A 16251-nucleotide genomic window follows, 5' to 3' on the forward strand; every position below is an offset into this window, starting at 1 on the left:
ACGGGGCCGGGCAGCGAGTCGGGAAGCAGAAGCAAAGAGAGAGAGAGGGTGGAGCACTCAGGGCGCGGCCGGTGCTGCAAAGCAGGTCGGCGTTCGGACCGAGCAGAGGGAGGGGAAAGTCCCAGAGGGTCCGCTCCACGACGGGAACGGTTCTCCAAGTAACGGAGAAACTATTGAAGCGATATATAAAAAAATAAAATAGAAATACCGCGAAAAGCTGCAGGTCGCAACGGGAACCGCGGAGAACAGCGCTGGCAGCAGCGGATAAGCGCGGGAGGCGCCATCTTAACTCGGCGGGGAAGAAAGAAAAGCGTGGGAAGCGCCATTTTAGATTTTCAAGATGCTGAAGACTGGCAATATTACTGCTTTCGATAGTGATATAGAAGATTGGACCACATATGTGGAAAGAGTGGAGGTATATTACAAGGCGAATGAAGTAGCGGATGATAAAAAGGCATCGGTACTTCTAAATCTGATGGGCGCAAGGACATACGGGCTGTTACGAAACTTGATCACTCCAGCCAAACCGATGGACAAGAATTTTAATGAGATTGTTGATACCTTACAGGAGCACTTAAACCCAACACCGCTGCTGATAGCGGAACGATTCAAATTCTTCAGGAGGAATCAGCACAAGAATGAAAGTAACGCTGATTACCTCACCGAATTACGAAAGCTGTCAAAGCACTGCCAATTCGGGGCAGGACTGGCAGATTCTCTACGAGACAAATTCGTCTGCGGTCTCCTAAGCGAAGGAACACAGAAAAGACTACTTTCTGAGAAAGATTTGACACTGGACAAGGCTTTCAGTGTGGCTGTATCATATGAAGCAGCAGCAAGAGGAGCTGCAGAGATACAGCAAAAGCCACAGGACTTCGGCACCCATGAAATGACACGGGGTTTCGAGAGATGTTATCGCTGCGGCAGATCCACCCATGACCAGAAGGACTGCTGGTTCAAGGACAAAGCATGCAGGCAATGCGGAAAGATGGGACACATTGCACGTGTATGCAGATCTGGAAAGAAATCCGCTGACAGTAAAAAGGTCAATAAGGAAAAGTACAGAAAGGTACAAATGATGACGGACAGTAGCTCCGAAGACCAGAAGAGCGATAGCGACTCCGGAAACAAGAGACTAAGCTGTCTCAAATTACATAATGTAATTGCCAAAGAAGATTACCAGACCATTTGGGTTACCCTCACGATAGCGGGGTCCCCAGTCAAAATGGAGCTAGATACAGGATCAGCTCTGACCGTCATGAGTCGACAGGATTACGAGCGGCTATTTCTGCATATACCTTTGAAAGACACATCCATTGTCTTGAAGACAGATACAGGGCAGAAAGTATACCCCAGAGGGAAAATAAGGGTGCCTGTTGTATACAATGGCAAGGAAATACAGAAGTTGTATTTATACGTTCTGCAAGATGGTGGTCCACCGTTGTTGGGACGTGAATGGATCAGAAAGATACGTTTAGACTGGCACTCCATTCAGGCACTGACGGTGACCAGTAAGAAAAAAAACGATGATGACGTCATACCTGGACGATTAAAAGAAATCTTGGCTAACGCCAAAGAAGTGTTTCAACAGGAACTAGGAACCCTGAAAGGCGCCACCGCCTCAATAAAAGTGGAAGATGCGGCAATTCCCAAGTTTTTTAAGGCAAGGCCGGTGCCATACGCAATTCGTCCAGCCGTCGAGGCAGAGCTGGAGAATTTGGAAAAAGCAGGCGTGTTATCCAAGGTAGATTGGAGCGAGTGGGCAACACCCATCGTCCCGGTCATGAAGAAAACGTTGAATAATAAATCTGAAGAACAGAGAAAAGTTTGCATCTGTGGGGACTTCAAGGTGACTGTAAACCCGGTTCTTCACACGGTACAGTATCCTCTTCCGAGGATAGAAGATATTTTCGCCTCACTATCCGGAGGGAAACGTTTCACCAAAATTGACTTAGCACAGGCATATCTACAGATGGAGGTTGAGGAGGCCTCTAAAAAGTATCTCACGATAAACACACACAAAGGCCTGTACCAGTACAATCGACTGGTTTTCGGAGTGGCATCAGCTCCGGCTATCTGGCAAAGAGCTATGGAGCAAGTCCTGCAAGGGATTCCGGGGACTCAATGCTACCTAGACGACATCCTTGTAACAGGAGAAAACGACAACGAGCGCCTTGCCAACTTGGAGCAGGTGCTCACGAGGCTGAGAGAACGGGGCCTACGAGCAAATCGCCCCAAATGCGAATTTTTCCAGAAACAAATATCATATTGTGGCCATGTCATTAACGAAGAAGGGTTGCATAAGTCACCTGAAAAAATTGAAGCGGTCATAAAGGCCCCAGTGCCTGAAAATGTCTCACAATTAAGGTCGTTCCTGGGATTAGTAAATTACTATCATAAATTTTTACCAAACTTGTCGACGGTTCTGCACCCGCTTAACGCACTGCTACAAACGGGAGTAGTTTGGAAATGGAGCGAAGACTGTAAACGTGCCTTCCATAAATGCAAAGGCTTGACCACGTCCAGGGAAGTGTTGGCTCATTACAACCCATCACTGCCAATCAGACTGGCGTGCGATGCATCCCCTTACGGTGTGGGAGCGGTATTATCGCATAGATTCCCTGATGGCTCGGAGCGGCCGATAGCTTTTGCGTCACGCTCATTGAACTCAGCTGAGCGTAACTATGCCCAGATCGACAGGGAGGCACTCAGCCTGGTGTGGGGGGTGAAGAAATTTAACCATTACCTACACGGACAAAAGTTTACCTTGTTGACTGACCATCAACCCCTCGTCTCCATATTCAACCCTAAAAAGGGCATTCCCATTATGACAGCGCAAAGGCTACAGAGGTGGTCCCTTTTCCTAGGGGCACACCAATATGACATAGAGTACAAAGGAACAAAACAGCATGGGAATGCTGACGGGTTATCGTGCCTACCGTTGCCAACGGTGGAAGAGACGCCTACAGTGGACCCAGTGGAGATATTCCACTCGACCATAGTGGAATGTCTACCGGTGACAAATTCTACCATTGAAAAGGAAACGCGAAATGACCCAACTCTCTCTCTCTCGAGTCTACGATTTAACGGTGAAGGGATGGCCAGCACATGGCGAACCACTGTTGCCAGCATTCTCGCAAAGAAGAGAACAGCTGTCAGTGTGCCAAGGAACCTTGATGTGTGGATCCAGAGTGGTGATTCCACCCAAACTCAAGGATAGAGTGCTAAAGGAGCTTCACGAGGGGCATCTGGGTGGAGTGAAAATGAAGAACTTAGCCAGAGCGTTTGTGTGGTGGCCAGGTATCGATGGAGACATTGAAGAAATGACCAAGAGCTGTCTAGGATGCCAGAAGGTCCAAAACGCCCCGCCACAAGCCCCTCTACATCCATGGGAGTGGCCCTCATCTCCATGGCAAAGGGTACATATCGACTTTGCTGGTCCATTTATGGACTCAATGTTCTTAATCGCGGTGGATGCACACTCCAAGTGGCCGGAGGTAATAAAGATGTCCTCCACCACCACGGAAAAAACCGTCACAGTATTAAGGACCATATTCACCAGGAATGGGCTGCCTGAACAGATCTGTTCTGATAATGGACCGCAATTTGTATCCGAAGAATTCAGGAAGTTCTTAAAAAACAATGGGGTTAAGCACTACACGTCCGCCCCATACCATCCCGCCACCAATGGATTGGCTGAAAGGTTTGTCCAGACCTTCAAGAAGGCCATAAAGGCCATGGGTAATGAAGACATAAATCTACAACATAAGGTAGATAACTTCTTGTTTGCGTACAGGAATGCAACACGTGGTTACAAACCAAACCCCCGCCATGATGTTTTTCAATAGAAGACTAAGATGCCGGCTGGATTTGGTCAAGCCAAACGTCAGAAGGGACGTAGAGAACCGGCAATTTCAAAGCATGAATGAAAGGCCAACTAGAACCTTCCAGATAGGTCAACCAGTTTTGGCCCGGGACTACCGTACCGAGAAATGGCAGCCTGGAACTATTTGCACACGACTAGGACCGCTGATGTATACCGTGGACATTGGAGAAAGCATAATAAGGCGCCATGCTGACCAGATCATAGAGTCATCCGAAAAAGGACAACCTACACCACAACTCTATACTCCTAGTGATGAAGCAGAGATACCCATAGTATCTACCTCTGATCCGGTGATACTGGAACCAGATGAACCCGACACTAGCATTGAAGCCGAATCGACCTTGCCAAAAGAACCTACTACACCACCGAGGCGTTATCCGGACCGAGTCAGGAAGCCTCCAGAGAGACTGAATTTGCAATTGATTAACTTCAGCAAATGTGTATATTATTGTTCTTGTAAAAATGTTATTTAATGATTACTTAAAATGTTATGTACTATTTATCTAAAAGGGGAGGAATTGTAGTGTATGTACCTTTAAGAGGAACTATGTTTTTGAAGCCCCTGTATACTGTAGTACCAGTAGTGACCACTCGGGTATATAAGCCTGTGTAGCGTCTTGTGTTGTTAGTTCACCTCCAGACTTTGTTCAGTAAACACTTGTTAAATCAACTCCTGCATTCCGTGTCTCCATTAACACACGGATCTAACACTAACAAATAACCAACTTTCATTGTGTATAAACAATTGATAAACAAGGGGGGCAGAATTACTCTGGTTGCTGTATGTGGTGACATTGTAAATGCATTGCAAAAGAATGGCCGGAAATTTCCGGGGTGGTAGTAGGCACAATTGGAGGCGGGTTAGGTGGGAAAGTTGTTATTTTTGGGAGCAGGTCGGGAACCCGTTGTCATCCTGGCCCCAGACGCCATTCCCCCAGGCGCGTCCATCAGCGCGGACCTGACCCAACCGGCAGCGGTGGGCGACCCATTTGAGATGATTAACAGCTAGTTGTCAGACCCTTAACAGGCATTTTTAACTTACTTTTTAAATTTAACTGCATGGCCATGGGAACCATGCTGCTCAGGAAGCACATCTGTCAACCTGAGGCAGGAGTTCCGTGGCCATTGCTCCAGCTGATTACTTGACAGCATCAAATGTACAGTAAAAGCTCCCACCTGTCATCATCCCTTTCCTCAGGCAGAAGCTGTTGCTCAGTCCATTTCCAGCACAGATTCTGTAGGCTACAGCTCTTTCCAGCAAAGTCTCCATCCAGTCTCACCTCATTGGAACAACATCTCTCACCATTGACAGAATGCTTCTGTCATCTCTGCTTCACCTGCCATCTATTCCTTCAACATGGGTGCCGTTTATACTGTCTCACCTTGGTCCTCAGAATCAGACCACAATGAGCCCCAACAACAACACCAACCTTCTCCGCAATCAACTGATACTGCATAGGACAGAGGGTATCAACACCCGGGCACATTGCTGCCCAGAAGGCCAGGGATGGCCTCATGGCCAGATTTAGTTAACTTTACGTTGTACACCCATATGGCTGCAGTCTGCAACCAGTCTGTTTTGGTCTCCTGGGGAGGTCTCTTCCGCCCATGGAAGGGAAGAGGACCTCCGTGTGCTCTGACTCCCTCCATAAGCATATGGAGGGAGTCATCGGAGAACTTGGGTGCATCCCTCTGTGCAGTCATTGTCAGTGTTTGCAGCACTGACAGCACTATGTTAGATTAAGCGTCAAATCTAATGTGGCCATGGTCCCTTTAAAGATCCCGGCTGAAAACACATCATGAGTGACATCACCAGACCCACTCCATTTAATTGGGCCAGGTAACGTGCTGGGCGGGCTTAATAGATCTTATTAATGTAATTTCGTTTTCAGAAGCGGGATGGAGCCAGCAGCGGGGTCGCGACCCGCCATGGCCACCGCCTGCACCGGACCCGCCGCGGTCGGCAAAATTTCAGCCAATGTGTTTGATGTCACTACACATAACAAGCAGAGCAGTTCTTCCTCTGTAGTTATGTTAATTTTAACCCTCTGTGTTGTTGCCCCCTTTAGAAGAGGACCACTGCAGTGCAGAGCCTGGTGATGGTTTACAGGATGCTGCATACACAGATGTAAGCTGTGTAGATCAGAAGAATTTTGAGCAGGAATCTGTCCTACGTAGTGATTCTCCTTCCTTACAGATGGTAGTGTGTGATACTGTTCCCAATGTGAGTGATGTGCACACTGAATCTAGCAGACTTGATGAGCAGAGTGTTCCTACAGAGAAAGATCTCAAGGATGGGCTGGACGTACAAGAACCTTCTCTTCCAAAAGAAGATTCTAGCAATACTAGCTTTAGGTAAGGTCTCTAATGTTGTGCTAGGGAAGGATAAATTACTTTTTCCATAAATTGTTCAGTGCTTCACAATACTTTTCACATACTCCAATCTATCTATAAATGATATAAAGGATTAATATACTGCCACGCCAGTACCTCCATCTTGATTTAGGATTTAGTAGTGAATCTGAAATGATGTAAAATAAACCGATCTCGTGCTGTTCCAAAGCTCGAAATGTACCATCCTACATACTCCTCTTCTGTCTTTATCCTCGCTGTCTTCCATCTACTGCTGTAACCTATTCTTTCCCAGGACCTCAATTATTGAACTCCTGTCTCCACCAGTCTTTCCTTTCTTCTCCAATCTACCAGCTTTTAGAACCCAAGCTGGGCATCACATAATCACAGCTTCTTGATTTACCTTATCCTTTCTCCTGTTTTTTAACCTTGATGTTCTGGGGTTTCGGCCTTGCCTCTTCACCTAGATTTCACAGTGCATGGAAATTGTGCAAAAATATTTTTTGGTGATAATTTGAAACTTATTTTCATCTGAGATGATACTAAAAGGAATCCATTTCTTTCATTAGTGGCCCTTCAGTCATTGAAGAGCCTGATGGTTCACAGGCAAACAGAGCCTTGAGAAGATGCAGGTTTCTAAAACCAAAACCCAACCTCGGTAAAACCACTTCTAGAAGCCATGCGAAAAAGCCTTGTCCTATTACAGAGAGTAGAAAAATGCAGAGCTCCGTAGAACCATCTGGAACAACATTGCAGAAGGCAAAACATGGTAAGCCAAATGGACAGAGCCTACATTGATTAAAGAAACCTTTTCTTTAAAACAAAAAAATAGTTCTTTGTATTAAAGTTAACTAGAAACTTGATGGTCTGGGACATCACTGGTCCTTTGCAACCGATGAGGTTTGCGATTGCATCTGTACATGTGTGTGTGGGTGAATATGGTGAAATGTAAATTAACAGATTTAAAAGCATGCAGTGTAGTCGGAGTGAGTGACTGCATTGATAAATGATCTTTTAAGTACAAGGTGTATTCCTGATACTGTTATGTTAGCAAGTTTTGTAAAAAGTGGGCGTTATTTGCTTAGAATTGTAGATTTTATTTGTGATGTAAAGCAATTCACTAAGGAAATTAAGAACTTGAAATGATTGCTTTTAAATTTGGAAGTGACTGATGCATTGCATTTTCCAAGTCCTTGCAGAAATGATAAACTCAGTGATGGGCCTTCAATAACCACAAAACTAGAAGTTATAGACTTAAACAAGTTGGCTTTTAATCACTAAGATCAGAGCTAACATCTCAACACGCCGACTGGTTCACAGGAATGAGTCATACAGATCCTGGGATCTTTATGTAAGAGAAGTCAGGGGCGGAGCCAAGACCTGGAACCTCCCAGGTTAGTCGGGAAAGAGGAAGTGAAACTATACACAGTGGGGGAGGGTAATATACATGAGTGCAAAACGAATACAGGATCAAGACAAACAGATTTCATTACATTCACCCCTTCTATAGATTTAGTCCATCGGGGTGATGTTTCTTAAAAGTTGGTATAAGTGAGTCTGTCAGGAGGTTTTGCAGTTCTCAGTGATCGGTGCAAAGCCGGTTGGGGTGCCTCTAGGGGAGTGGATTCTTGCTCCTCCGCTGTCCGGGCCTCCGCAGTGTCTTCCAGGTTATTTGCAGTGTCCTCCAGGTTAAAGTTGGGTATTGATACCTCTGGGCGTCCTGTCTCTTTGTAGTGTAGGTCTTCATCGGGTAGTCTCCCATCGTTCTCTCCGCTTCCCGAGGGAGCGAGGTCTTTTATGGAAACAGTGTCCTCTCGCCCATCAGAGTATTCGATATAGGCGTACTGAGGGTTTGCATGGAGGAGCTGTACCTTTTCCACAAGGGGGTCCGTTTTATGGCCTCTCACGTGCTTCCGCAATAGTACTGTCCCCGGAGACGTCAGCCACGTGGGTAGAGATATGCCCGAGGTGGATTTCCGGGGGAAAACGAACATCTTTTCGTGAGGGGTAGCGTTAGTGGCAGTACATAACAGAGACCTTACGGAGTGGAGCACGTCTGGGAGGACTTCCTGCCAGCGGGAGGTCGGAAGGCCGTTTGACTTTAATGCTAACGTGACAGCCTTCCAAACAGTAGTATTCTCCCTTTCCACTTGCCCATTACCCCGGGGGTTGTAGCTAGTGGTTCTGCTAGTGGCTATCCCCTTCGAGAGCAAGAACTGGCGCAGCTCGTCACTCATGAATGACGTCCCCCTATCGCTGTGTATGTAGTTCGGCATGCCAAACATGCAGAATAGATTACAGAGACACTTGATGACCGTGGCACTGGTCATGTCTGGGCAGGGAATGGCGAAGGGGAAGCGGGAATATTCATCAATGATATTGAGGAAGTATACGTTACGGTCGGCAGAGGGAAGGGGTCCCTTGAAGTCCAGACTTAGGCGCTCGAATGGCCGTGTGGCTTTGATAAGGTGTGCACGGTCAGGCCTGTAGAAACGAGGCTTGCATTCCGCACAGATGCGGCAGGCTCTGGTCATTGCCCTGACCTCCTCGATGGAGTGGGGCAGATTGCGGGACTTTATAAAATGGTATAGTCGGGTGACCCCTGGGTGACAGAGATCGTTGTGGAGACCCTGTAATTTGTCCGTATGAATGCTGGCACACATTCCCCGCGATAGGGCGTCTGGGGGTTCATTAAGGGCTCCCGGCCTGTACATAATATCATAGTCGAACGTGGATAGTTCGATCCTCCACCTGAGTATTTTGTCATTCTTGATTTTCCCCCTTTGTTATTAAACATGAAAGCCACCGACCGCTGGTCGGTGAGCAGGGTGAAACGTTTGCCGGCTAGGTAGTGTCTCCAGTGCCGCACTGCCTCCACTATAGCCTGTGCCTCCTTCTCGACAGAAGAGTGCCTGATTTCAGGTCCCTGAAGGGTTCGGGAGAAGAAGGCCACAGGTCTCCTAGCCTGATTGAGGGTCGCAGCTAAGGCAAAGTCTGACGCATCGCTTTCGACTTGAAAGGGAATGCATTCGTCCACTGCACACACTGCAGCCCTTTCAATGTCCTGTTTAATACTGGTGAAAGCCTCCCGAGCTTCAGCTGATAGTGGGAAGGACGTCGATTTAATGAGGGGTCGGGCCTTATCAGGGTAATTGGGCACCCATTGGGCATAATACGAAAAAAACCCCAGGCACCTTTTTAAAGCTTTGGGATTGTGTGGCAGGGGCAGTTCCTTTAGGGGGCGTAATCGGTCAGGGTCCGGTCCAATTACCCCACCTTCCACCACACAGCCGAGGATACAGAGATGGGTTGTGTTGAAGACACATTTGTCTTCGTTGTAGGTTAGATTCAGCTTTAGGGCAGTTTTTAAAAATCTTGCAAGATTTAGATCGTGGTCTTGCTGGTTGTGCCCGCAGATAGTGACATTGTCCAGATAGGGGTAGGTAGCTTGTAGTTTATTCTCGTCAACCATGCGGTCCATCTCACGTTGGAAGACCGAGACCCCATTTGTTACCCCGAAGGGCACTCTGAGAAAATGGTAGAGGCGCCCGTTCGCCTCGAAGGCGGTGTATGAGCGGTCCTCCGTTCTAATGGGGAGCTGGTGATACGCGGATTTGAGGTCGATAGTCGAGAAGACTCGGTATTGCACAATCTGGTTGACCATTTCTGATATGCGGGGTAAAGGGTAGGCGTCCAGCTGGGTATAAATATTAACAGTCTGGCTGTAGTCAATTACCATCCGTTTCTTTTCGCTATTTTTAACTATGACTACTTGGGCACGCCACGGGCTGGTACTGCATTCAATAATGCCTTCCCGCAGGAGTCTGTCCACTTCCGCCTTGATAAAGTGTCTGTCTTCCAGACTGTACGGTCTACTTTTGGTCGCTATGGGCCTACAGTTCGGAGCGAGATTAGCGAATAAAGAGGGCGGGCTGATTTTTAAGGTTGATAGGCCACAGACTGTGAGTGGCGGCTGGGACCCACCATATGCCAGCATGACACTTTCGTGGTGGCACTGGAAGTCCAGGCCCAAGATTACATTATCACAGAGTTCTGGCATCACGAGGAGTTTAAAATCCTTGTAGTCCGTGCCTTTTACAGTCAGTGTTACCACACAGTAGCCCAAAATGTCCGAAGTGTGGGGCTTAGCAGCCATAGCAATTCTGCTCCGTGTAGGGGTTACCGTTAATGAGTGCCGCCGTACCAGGCTAGGGTGGATAAAACTCTCGGTACTCCCACGGTCAATTAAACATTTCGTTAAATTCCCGTTTACCTGTATGTCCATCATGGATTTTGTCAACGGGTGTGGCCTGGATTGATCCACCGTGATCGAAGCCACTGTTGGGCCCTGGGCGGCCGTTGAGTCGGGAAAAGATGGCGGATCCCAAGATGGCGGCCCGCACGGCACGCACGAGACGGTGACGGAGTTGGAAATCGGATTCCCCCTGCAGACTTTGCTAAAATGCCCCTTTTTCTTACATTTGAAGCATGTAGCGTCCTTCGCTGGGCATCGTTGTCTGGGGTGCTTGGCCTGGCCGCAGAAGTAGCATTTCGGGCCTCGAGACATTGCCGCTGTAGTAGGACTCCTGGGTGAACTTCTGTGTGGGGACTCCGGCGGCGTAGAGCTGGTCTGAGACCTGGATGGGGAAGATGGCGGCCCCCTCGGCGCGCACGAGGCGGTGAGGGCCGCATGGCCGGAAGAATAAGAGTCAGAGTTTTTCTGGGCCACGTCCAGCGATCACGCAGTGGCCACTGCCTTTTTTAAGTCCAGGACCTCCTTCTCCAGCAGTCTCTGCCGGATATAATTCGATTTGAGGCCCGTGATGAAGGAATCGCGGACCAATTCGTCAAGAGTACGCGTTGGCCATCACGGCCTTGCAGTTACAGTCCCGGACCAGGTCCTTTAGGCCCTGTAAGAAATCGTCCATTGATTCCTCTGGTCGCTGCCTGCGTGTAGCCAGCAGATGTCTGGCGTACACTTCGTTTACCGGCCTCTGGTATTGGGCCTTCAGGATAGTGATGGCCTCCGTGTAAGAGGTGGCGTCCCAGATGAACGAATAAATCCGATGACTTACGCGAGTAGTCAGTAGACTCAGTTTATCTACCTCGCTAGCGGATGAGGCCCCCGCGAAGAGTTCGAAGCATTTGAGCCAGTGTCCAAATTGATTTGATGCTTCAGCAGAATGTGGATCCAAGTCCAGACGCTCTGGTTTTAGGAGTCGATCCATTCTAGTATTCTTTGGTGATTAAAATTGATGGGCCTTCAATAACCACAAAACTAGAAGTTATAGACTTAAACAAGTTGGCTTTTAATCACTAAGATCAGAGCTAACATCTCAACACGCCGACTGGTTCACAGGAATGAGTCATACAGATCCTGGGATCTTTATGTAAGAGAAGTCAGGGGCGGAGCCAAGAGCCAAGACCTGGAACCTCCCAGGTTAGTCTGGAAAGAGGAAGTGAAACGATACACAGTAGGGGAGGGTAATATACATGAGTGCAAAACGAATACAGGATCAAGACAAACAGATTTCATTACACTCAGTGCTTCAAGTACATGATTTTTATTGCTGGTAAATAACACTTTATAATACTGCTGGCCCTATTTTTAATGTAGAAAATGTTGGCACAGGGAAAAGATAACAGTTGATGATTTTGTTTGCAGGTAATAAAACAGAGATGAATCTTGATGACTCCTTGCAGTTTCACCTGGTCACAGCAGAAGTTGATAAACAAGACATAACCATGGAGCAGATTCCAGCTGAACAACCAAATGATAAGCTATCAATATCTGATGGACAAGACAAATTTGTGGGAAATAAAGAGCAAATGAGTAAGACTGAGCATCTGGACAATGGGACCGAGCATTTGTGTGAAAAGTTATCAATACCTGATGGACAAGACAAATGTGTGGGAGATGAAGAGCAAATGAGTAGGACTGAGCATCTGGATGTTGGAACTGAGCATCTGGCTGAAAGGTAAAGCAGGATAACTTTGTAACAGTTGGTGTATGACTTAGTTGTTGTTTTGACACCTATTTCAGAGCAGAATAGCACGAATTTGAAATATGTATCTGAACTAGAATGCTTTGTAGTTGGAAACACATACATTTTGATAGTCTTGGCTGTTCGTACTGATGTCAAACTTTTCTTCAGGGTGTCTCCAGCACATGATCAACTACAGACAACAAATCAAAGTCCGGAAGCACAAGCGGTATTTTCCTCTGATGCATACTTCACGCAATCCACATTGACCCCATGTCAGACCGCTGATGCAGGGCTGTCCGTAGAGATTCCAGAAGCGACTGCAGAAGTTTCATATTTTGGTTACTCCCAAAAGGTAAGCAACATTATGTTTTGCAAAATAAACTTTTGATTGATCCATTTAAAAATTAGTTTTGCTCATCACTACAGTATGTTAAAAACAGTGACCGTTGTTATACGTGCCATCTTATAAATCACACTATGTTGTAAAAAGGAAACTTTTGTAAATTTTCAAAAAATTATGAGGAGGGAGGAGCCTTTGAGAAACTCGTGCTCACCTTAGTCCTCTGGAAAATAGAGTTTAAGCCCAGCCTGTTGACCTGAAGTTTCTTATGTTCTGTTGACCTGTCGAAAAATAGAACCCTCACTGTAGATCTTTGCTTTTGTGCTGAGCAGCAGTGACAGGATAGTGCTTAGATTATCCAGCTTTCCAGGCACATAGAAACATAGAAGATAGGAGCAGGAGTAGGCCATTCAGCCCCTCGAGCCTGCTCCGCCATTTAATGAGATCATGGCTGATCATCCAAACTTAGTACCCGGTCCCTGCTTTTTCCCCATATCCCTTGATCCCTTTGGCCCTAAGAAATATATCTAACTCCTTCTTGAATATATTTAATGAATTGGCCTCAACTGCCTTTTGTGGTAGAGAATTCCACAAGTTCACCGCTCTCTTGGTGAAGAAATTCCTTCTCATCGCTGTCCTAAATGGCTTACCCCTTATCTTTAGACTGTCACCCCTGGTTCTGGACTCCCCTGCCATCGGAAACATCCTTCCTGCATCTAGTCTGTCTAGTCCTGTTAGAATTTTATAAGTTTCAATGAGATCCCCTCTCATTCTTCTAAACTCCAGCGAATATAAGCCCAATTGACCCAATCTATCCTTATATGTCATTCCTGCCATCCCAGGTATCAGTCTGATGAATCTTCGCTGCACTCCCTCCATGGCAAGAACATCCTTCCTCAGATAAGGCGACCAAAACTGCACACAATACTCATGGTGTGGTCTCACCAAGGCTCTGTACAACTGCAGCAAGACATCCTTGCTCCTGTACTCGAATCCTCTCGCTATGAAGGCCAACGTACCATTTGCCTTCTTAACTGCCTGCTGCACCTGCATGCTTATCTTCAGCGACTGGTGCACAAGGACACCCAGGTCTCGTTGCACTTCCCCTTCTCCCAATCTATTGCCGTTCAGATAATAATCTGTCTTCCTGTTTTTGCCACCAAAGTGGATAACCTCGCATTTATCCACATTATACTGCATCTGCCCAATCACCCAACCTGTCCATTTCATACTGGAGTTTCTCGCCCACACACGCCCACCCAGCTTTGTGTCGTCTGCAAACTTGGAGATAATTACATCTAGTTCCCTCGTCTAGATCATTAATATATATTGTGAATAGCTGGGTTCCTAGCACCGATCCCTGCGGTACCCCACTAGTCACTGCCTGCCACTCGGAAAAAGACCCATTTATTCCAACTCTTTGCTTCCTGTCTGCCAACCAGTTCTCTATCCAAGTCAGTACCTTACCCCCAATCACATGTGCTTTAACTTTACCCGCTAATCTCTTATGCGGGACCTTATCGAAAGCCTTCTGAAAGTCCAAATACACCACATCCACTGGTTCTCCCTTATCTATTCTACCAATTATATCTTCAAAAATTTCCAGTAGATTAGTCAAGCACGATTTACCTTTTGTAAATCCATATTGACTTTGTCTGATCCTGTCACTGTTTTCCAAGTGCTCTGCTATTACATCTTTTATAATGGACTCTTGCATTTTCCCCACTACTGATGTCAGGCTTACCAGACTATAATTCCCCGTTTTCTCTCTACCACCTTTTTAAAATAGTGGGGTTACATTAGCTACCCTCCAATCCATGGGAGAATCTATAGAATTTTGGAAGATGACCAGCAGTGCATCTACTATTTCTAGGGCCACTTCCTTAAGTACCCTAGGATGTAGATTATCAGGCCCTGGGGATTTATCGGCCTTCAATCCCGTCAATTTCCCTAACACCATTTCCCTACAAATACTGATTTCATTCAGTTCCTCCCTCTCATTAAACCCTATGTTCCCCGACATCTCTGGGAGGTTATTTGTGTGCTCCTTTATGAAGACAGAACCAAAGTATGTATTTAATTGGTCAGCCATTTCTTTGTTCCCCATCATAAATTCCCCTGATTCTGGCTGCAAGGGACCTATGCTTGACTTCACCAATCTTTTTCTCTTCACATATCTATAGAAGCTTTTACAGTCAGTTTTTATGTTCCCTGCAAGCTTACTATCATACTCTATTTTCCCCCTCTTAATTAATCCTTTTGTCCTCCTTTGCTGAATCCTGAATTGCTCCCAATCCTCAGGTTTGCTGCTTTTTCTGGCCAATTTTTATGTCCTCTCCTTGGATCTTACGCTATCCCGAATTTAAAAAAAAAAATTCATTGATGGGATGTGGGCGTCGCTGGCTAGGCCTGCATTTAGTGCCCATCCCTAATTGCCCTTGAGAAGATGGTGGTGAGCCGCCGCCTTGAACCGCTGCAGTCCATATGGTGTAGGTACACCCACAATGCTGTTAGGAAGGGAGTTCCAGGATTTTGGCCCAGCGACAGTGAAGGAACGGCGATACAGGTCCAAGTCAGGATGGTGTGTGGCTTGGAGGGGAACTTGTAGGTGGTGATGTTCCCTTGCGTCTGCTGCCCTTGTCCTTCTAAGTGGTAGAGGTCGCGGGTTTGGAAGGTGCTGTTGAAGGAGCTTTGGCGAGTTGCTGCAGTGCATCTTGTAGATGGTACACACTGCAGCCACAGTGCGCCGGTGGTGGAGGGAGTGAATGTTGAAGGTGGATGGGGTGCCAATCAAGCGGGCTGCTTTATCCTGAATGGTGTCGAGCTTCTTGAGTGTTGTTAGAGCTGCACTCATCCAGGCAAGTGGAGAGTATTCCATCACACTCCTGACTTGTGCCTTGTAGATGGTGGAAAGGGTTTGGCAAGTCAGGAGGTGAGACACTCGCTGCAGAATTCCCAGCCTCTGGCCTGCTCTTGTAGCCACAGTATTTATATGGTTGGTCCAGTTCAGTTTCTGATCAATGGTAACCCCCAGGATGTTGATAGTGGGGGATTCAGCGATGGTTGGGCCTAGGACACTGCCCTGAGGAACTCCTGCAGTGATGTCATGTGATTGAGGTGAATGACCTCCAACAGCCACAGCCAACTTCCTTTGTGCTAGGTATGATTCCAACCAATGGAGAGTTTTCCCCTTGATTGGACCAAGGCTGTAATGAGGTCAGGAGCTGAGTGGCCCTGGTGGAACCCAAACTGGGCGTCAGTTAGCAGGTTATTGCTGAGTAAGTGCCGCTTGATAGACACCTTCCATCACTTTGCTGATGATTTTGAGAGTAGATTGATGGGACGGTAATTGGCTGGGTCGGCTTTGTCCTGCTTTTTGTAGACAGGACATACTTGGGCAATTTTCCACATTGCCGGGTAGATGCCAGTGTTGTAGCTGTACTGGAACAGCTTGGCTAGGGGCGCAGCTAGTTCTGGAGCACAAGTCTTCAGTACTATTGCCGGAATGTTGTCAGGGCCCATAGCCTTTGCAGTATCCAGTGTCTTCAGCCGTTTCTTGACATCACGTGGAGTGAATTGAATGGGCTGAAGACTGGCATCTGTGATGCTGGGGACCTCAGGAGGAGGCCGAGATGGATCATCCACTCTGCACTTCTGGCTGAAAATAGTTGCAAATGCTTCAGCCT

The 16251-nt window shown here is 47.0% G+C and overlaps 1 protein-coding gene across 1 annotated transcript in view; it reads left to right on the plus strand.

The window, feature by feature from the left end:
* LOC147124584 (uncharacterized) overlaps positions 1-16251 on the plus strand; it is a 158111-nt gene that overhangs the window by 95209 nt on the left and 46651 nt on the right. Inside the window, exons 20-23 of the mRNA XM_085989913.1 lie at positions 5956-6241; positions 6808-7007; positions 11904-12216; positions 12394-12577. Coding sequence (XP_085846039.1) covers positions 5956-6241; positions 6808-7007; positions 11904-12216; positions 12394-12577 — 983 coding nt within the window. The remainder of the gene's footprint in view (positions 1-5955; positions 6242-6807; positions 7008-11903; positions 12217-12393; positions 12578-16251) is intronic.

Source organism: Somniosus microcephalus, chromosome 1 (genome assembly GCF_052327205.1).
Source record: "Somniosus microcephalus isolate GS21.2 chromosome 1, FLI_Smic_1.0, whole genome shotgun sequence".
Lineage (NCBI taxonomy): Eukaryota > Metazoa > Chordata > Chondrichthyes > Squaliformes > Somniosidae > Somniosus > Somniosus microcephalus.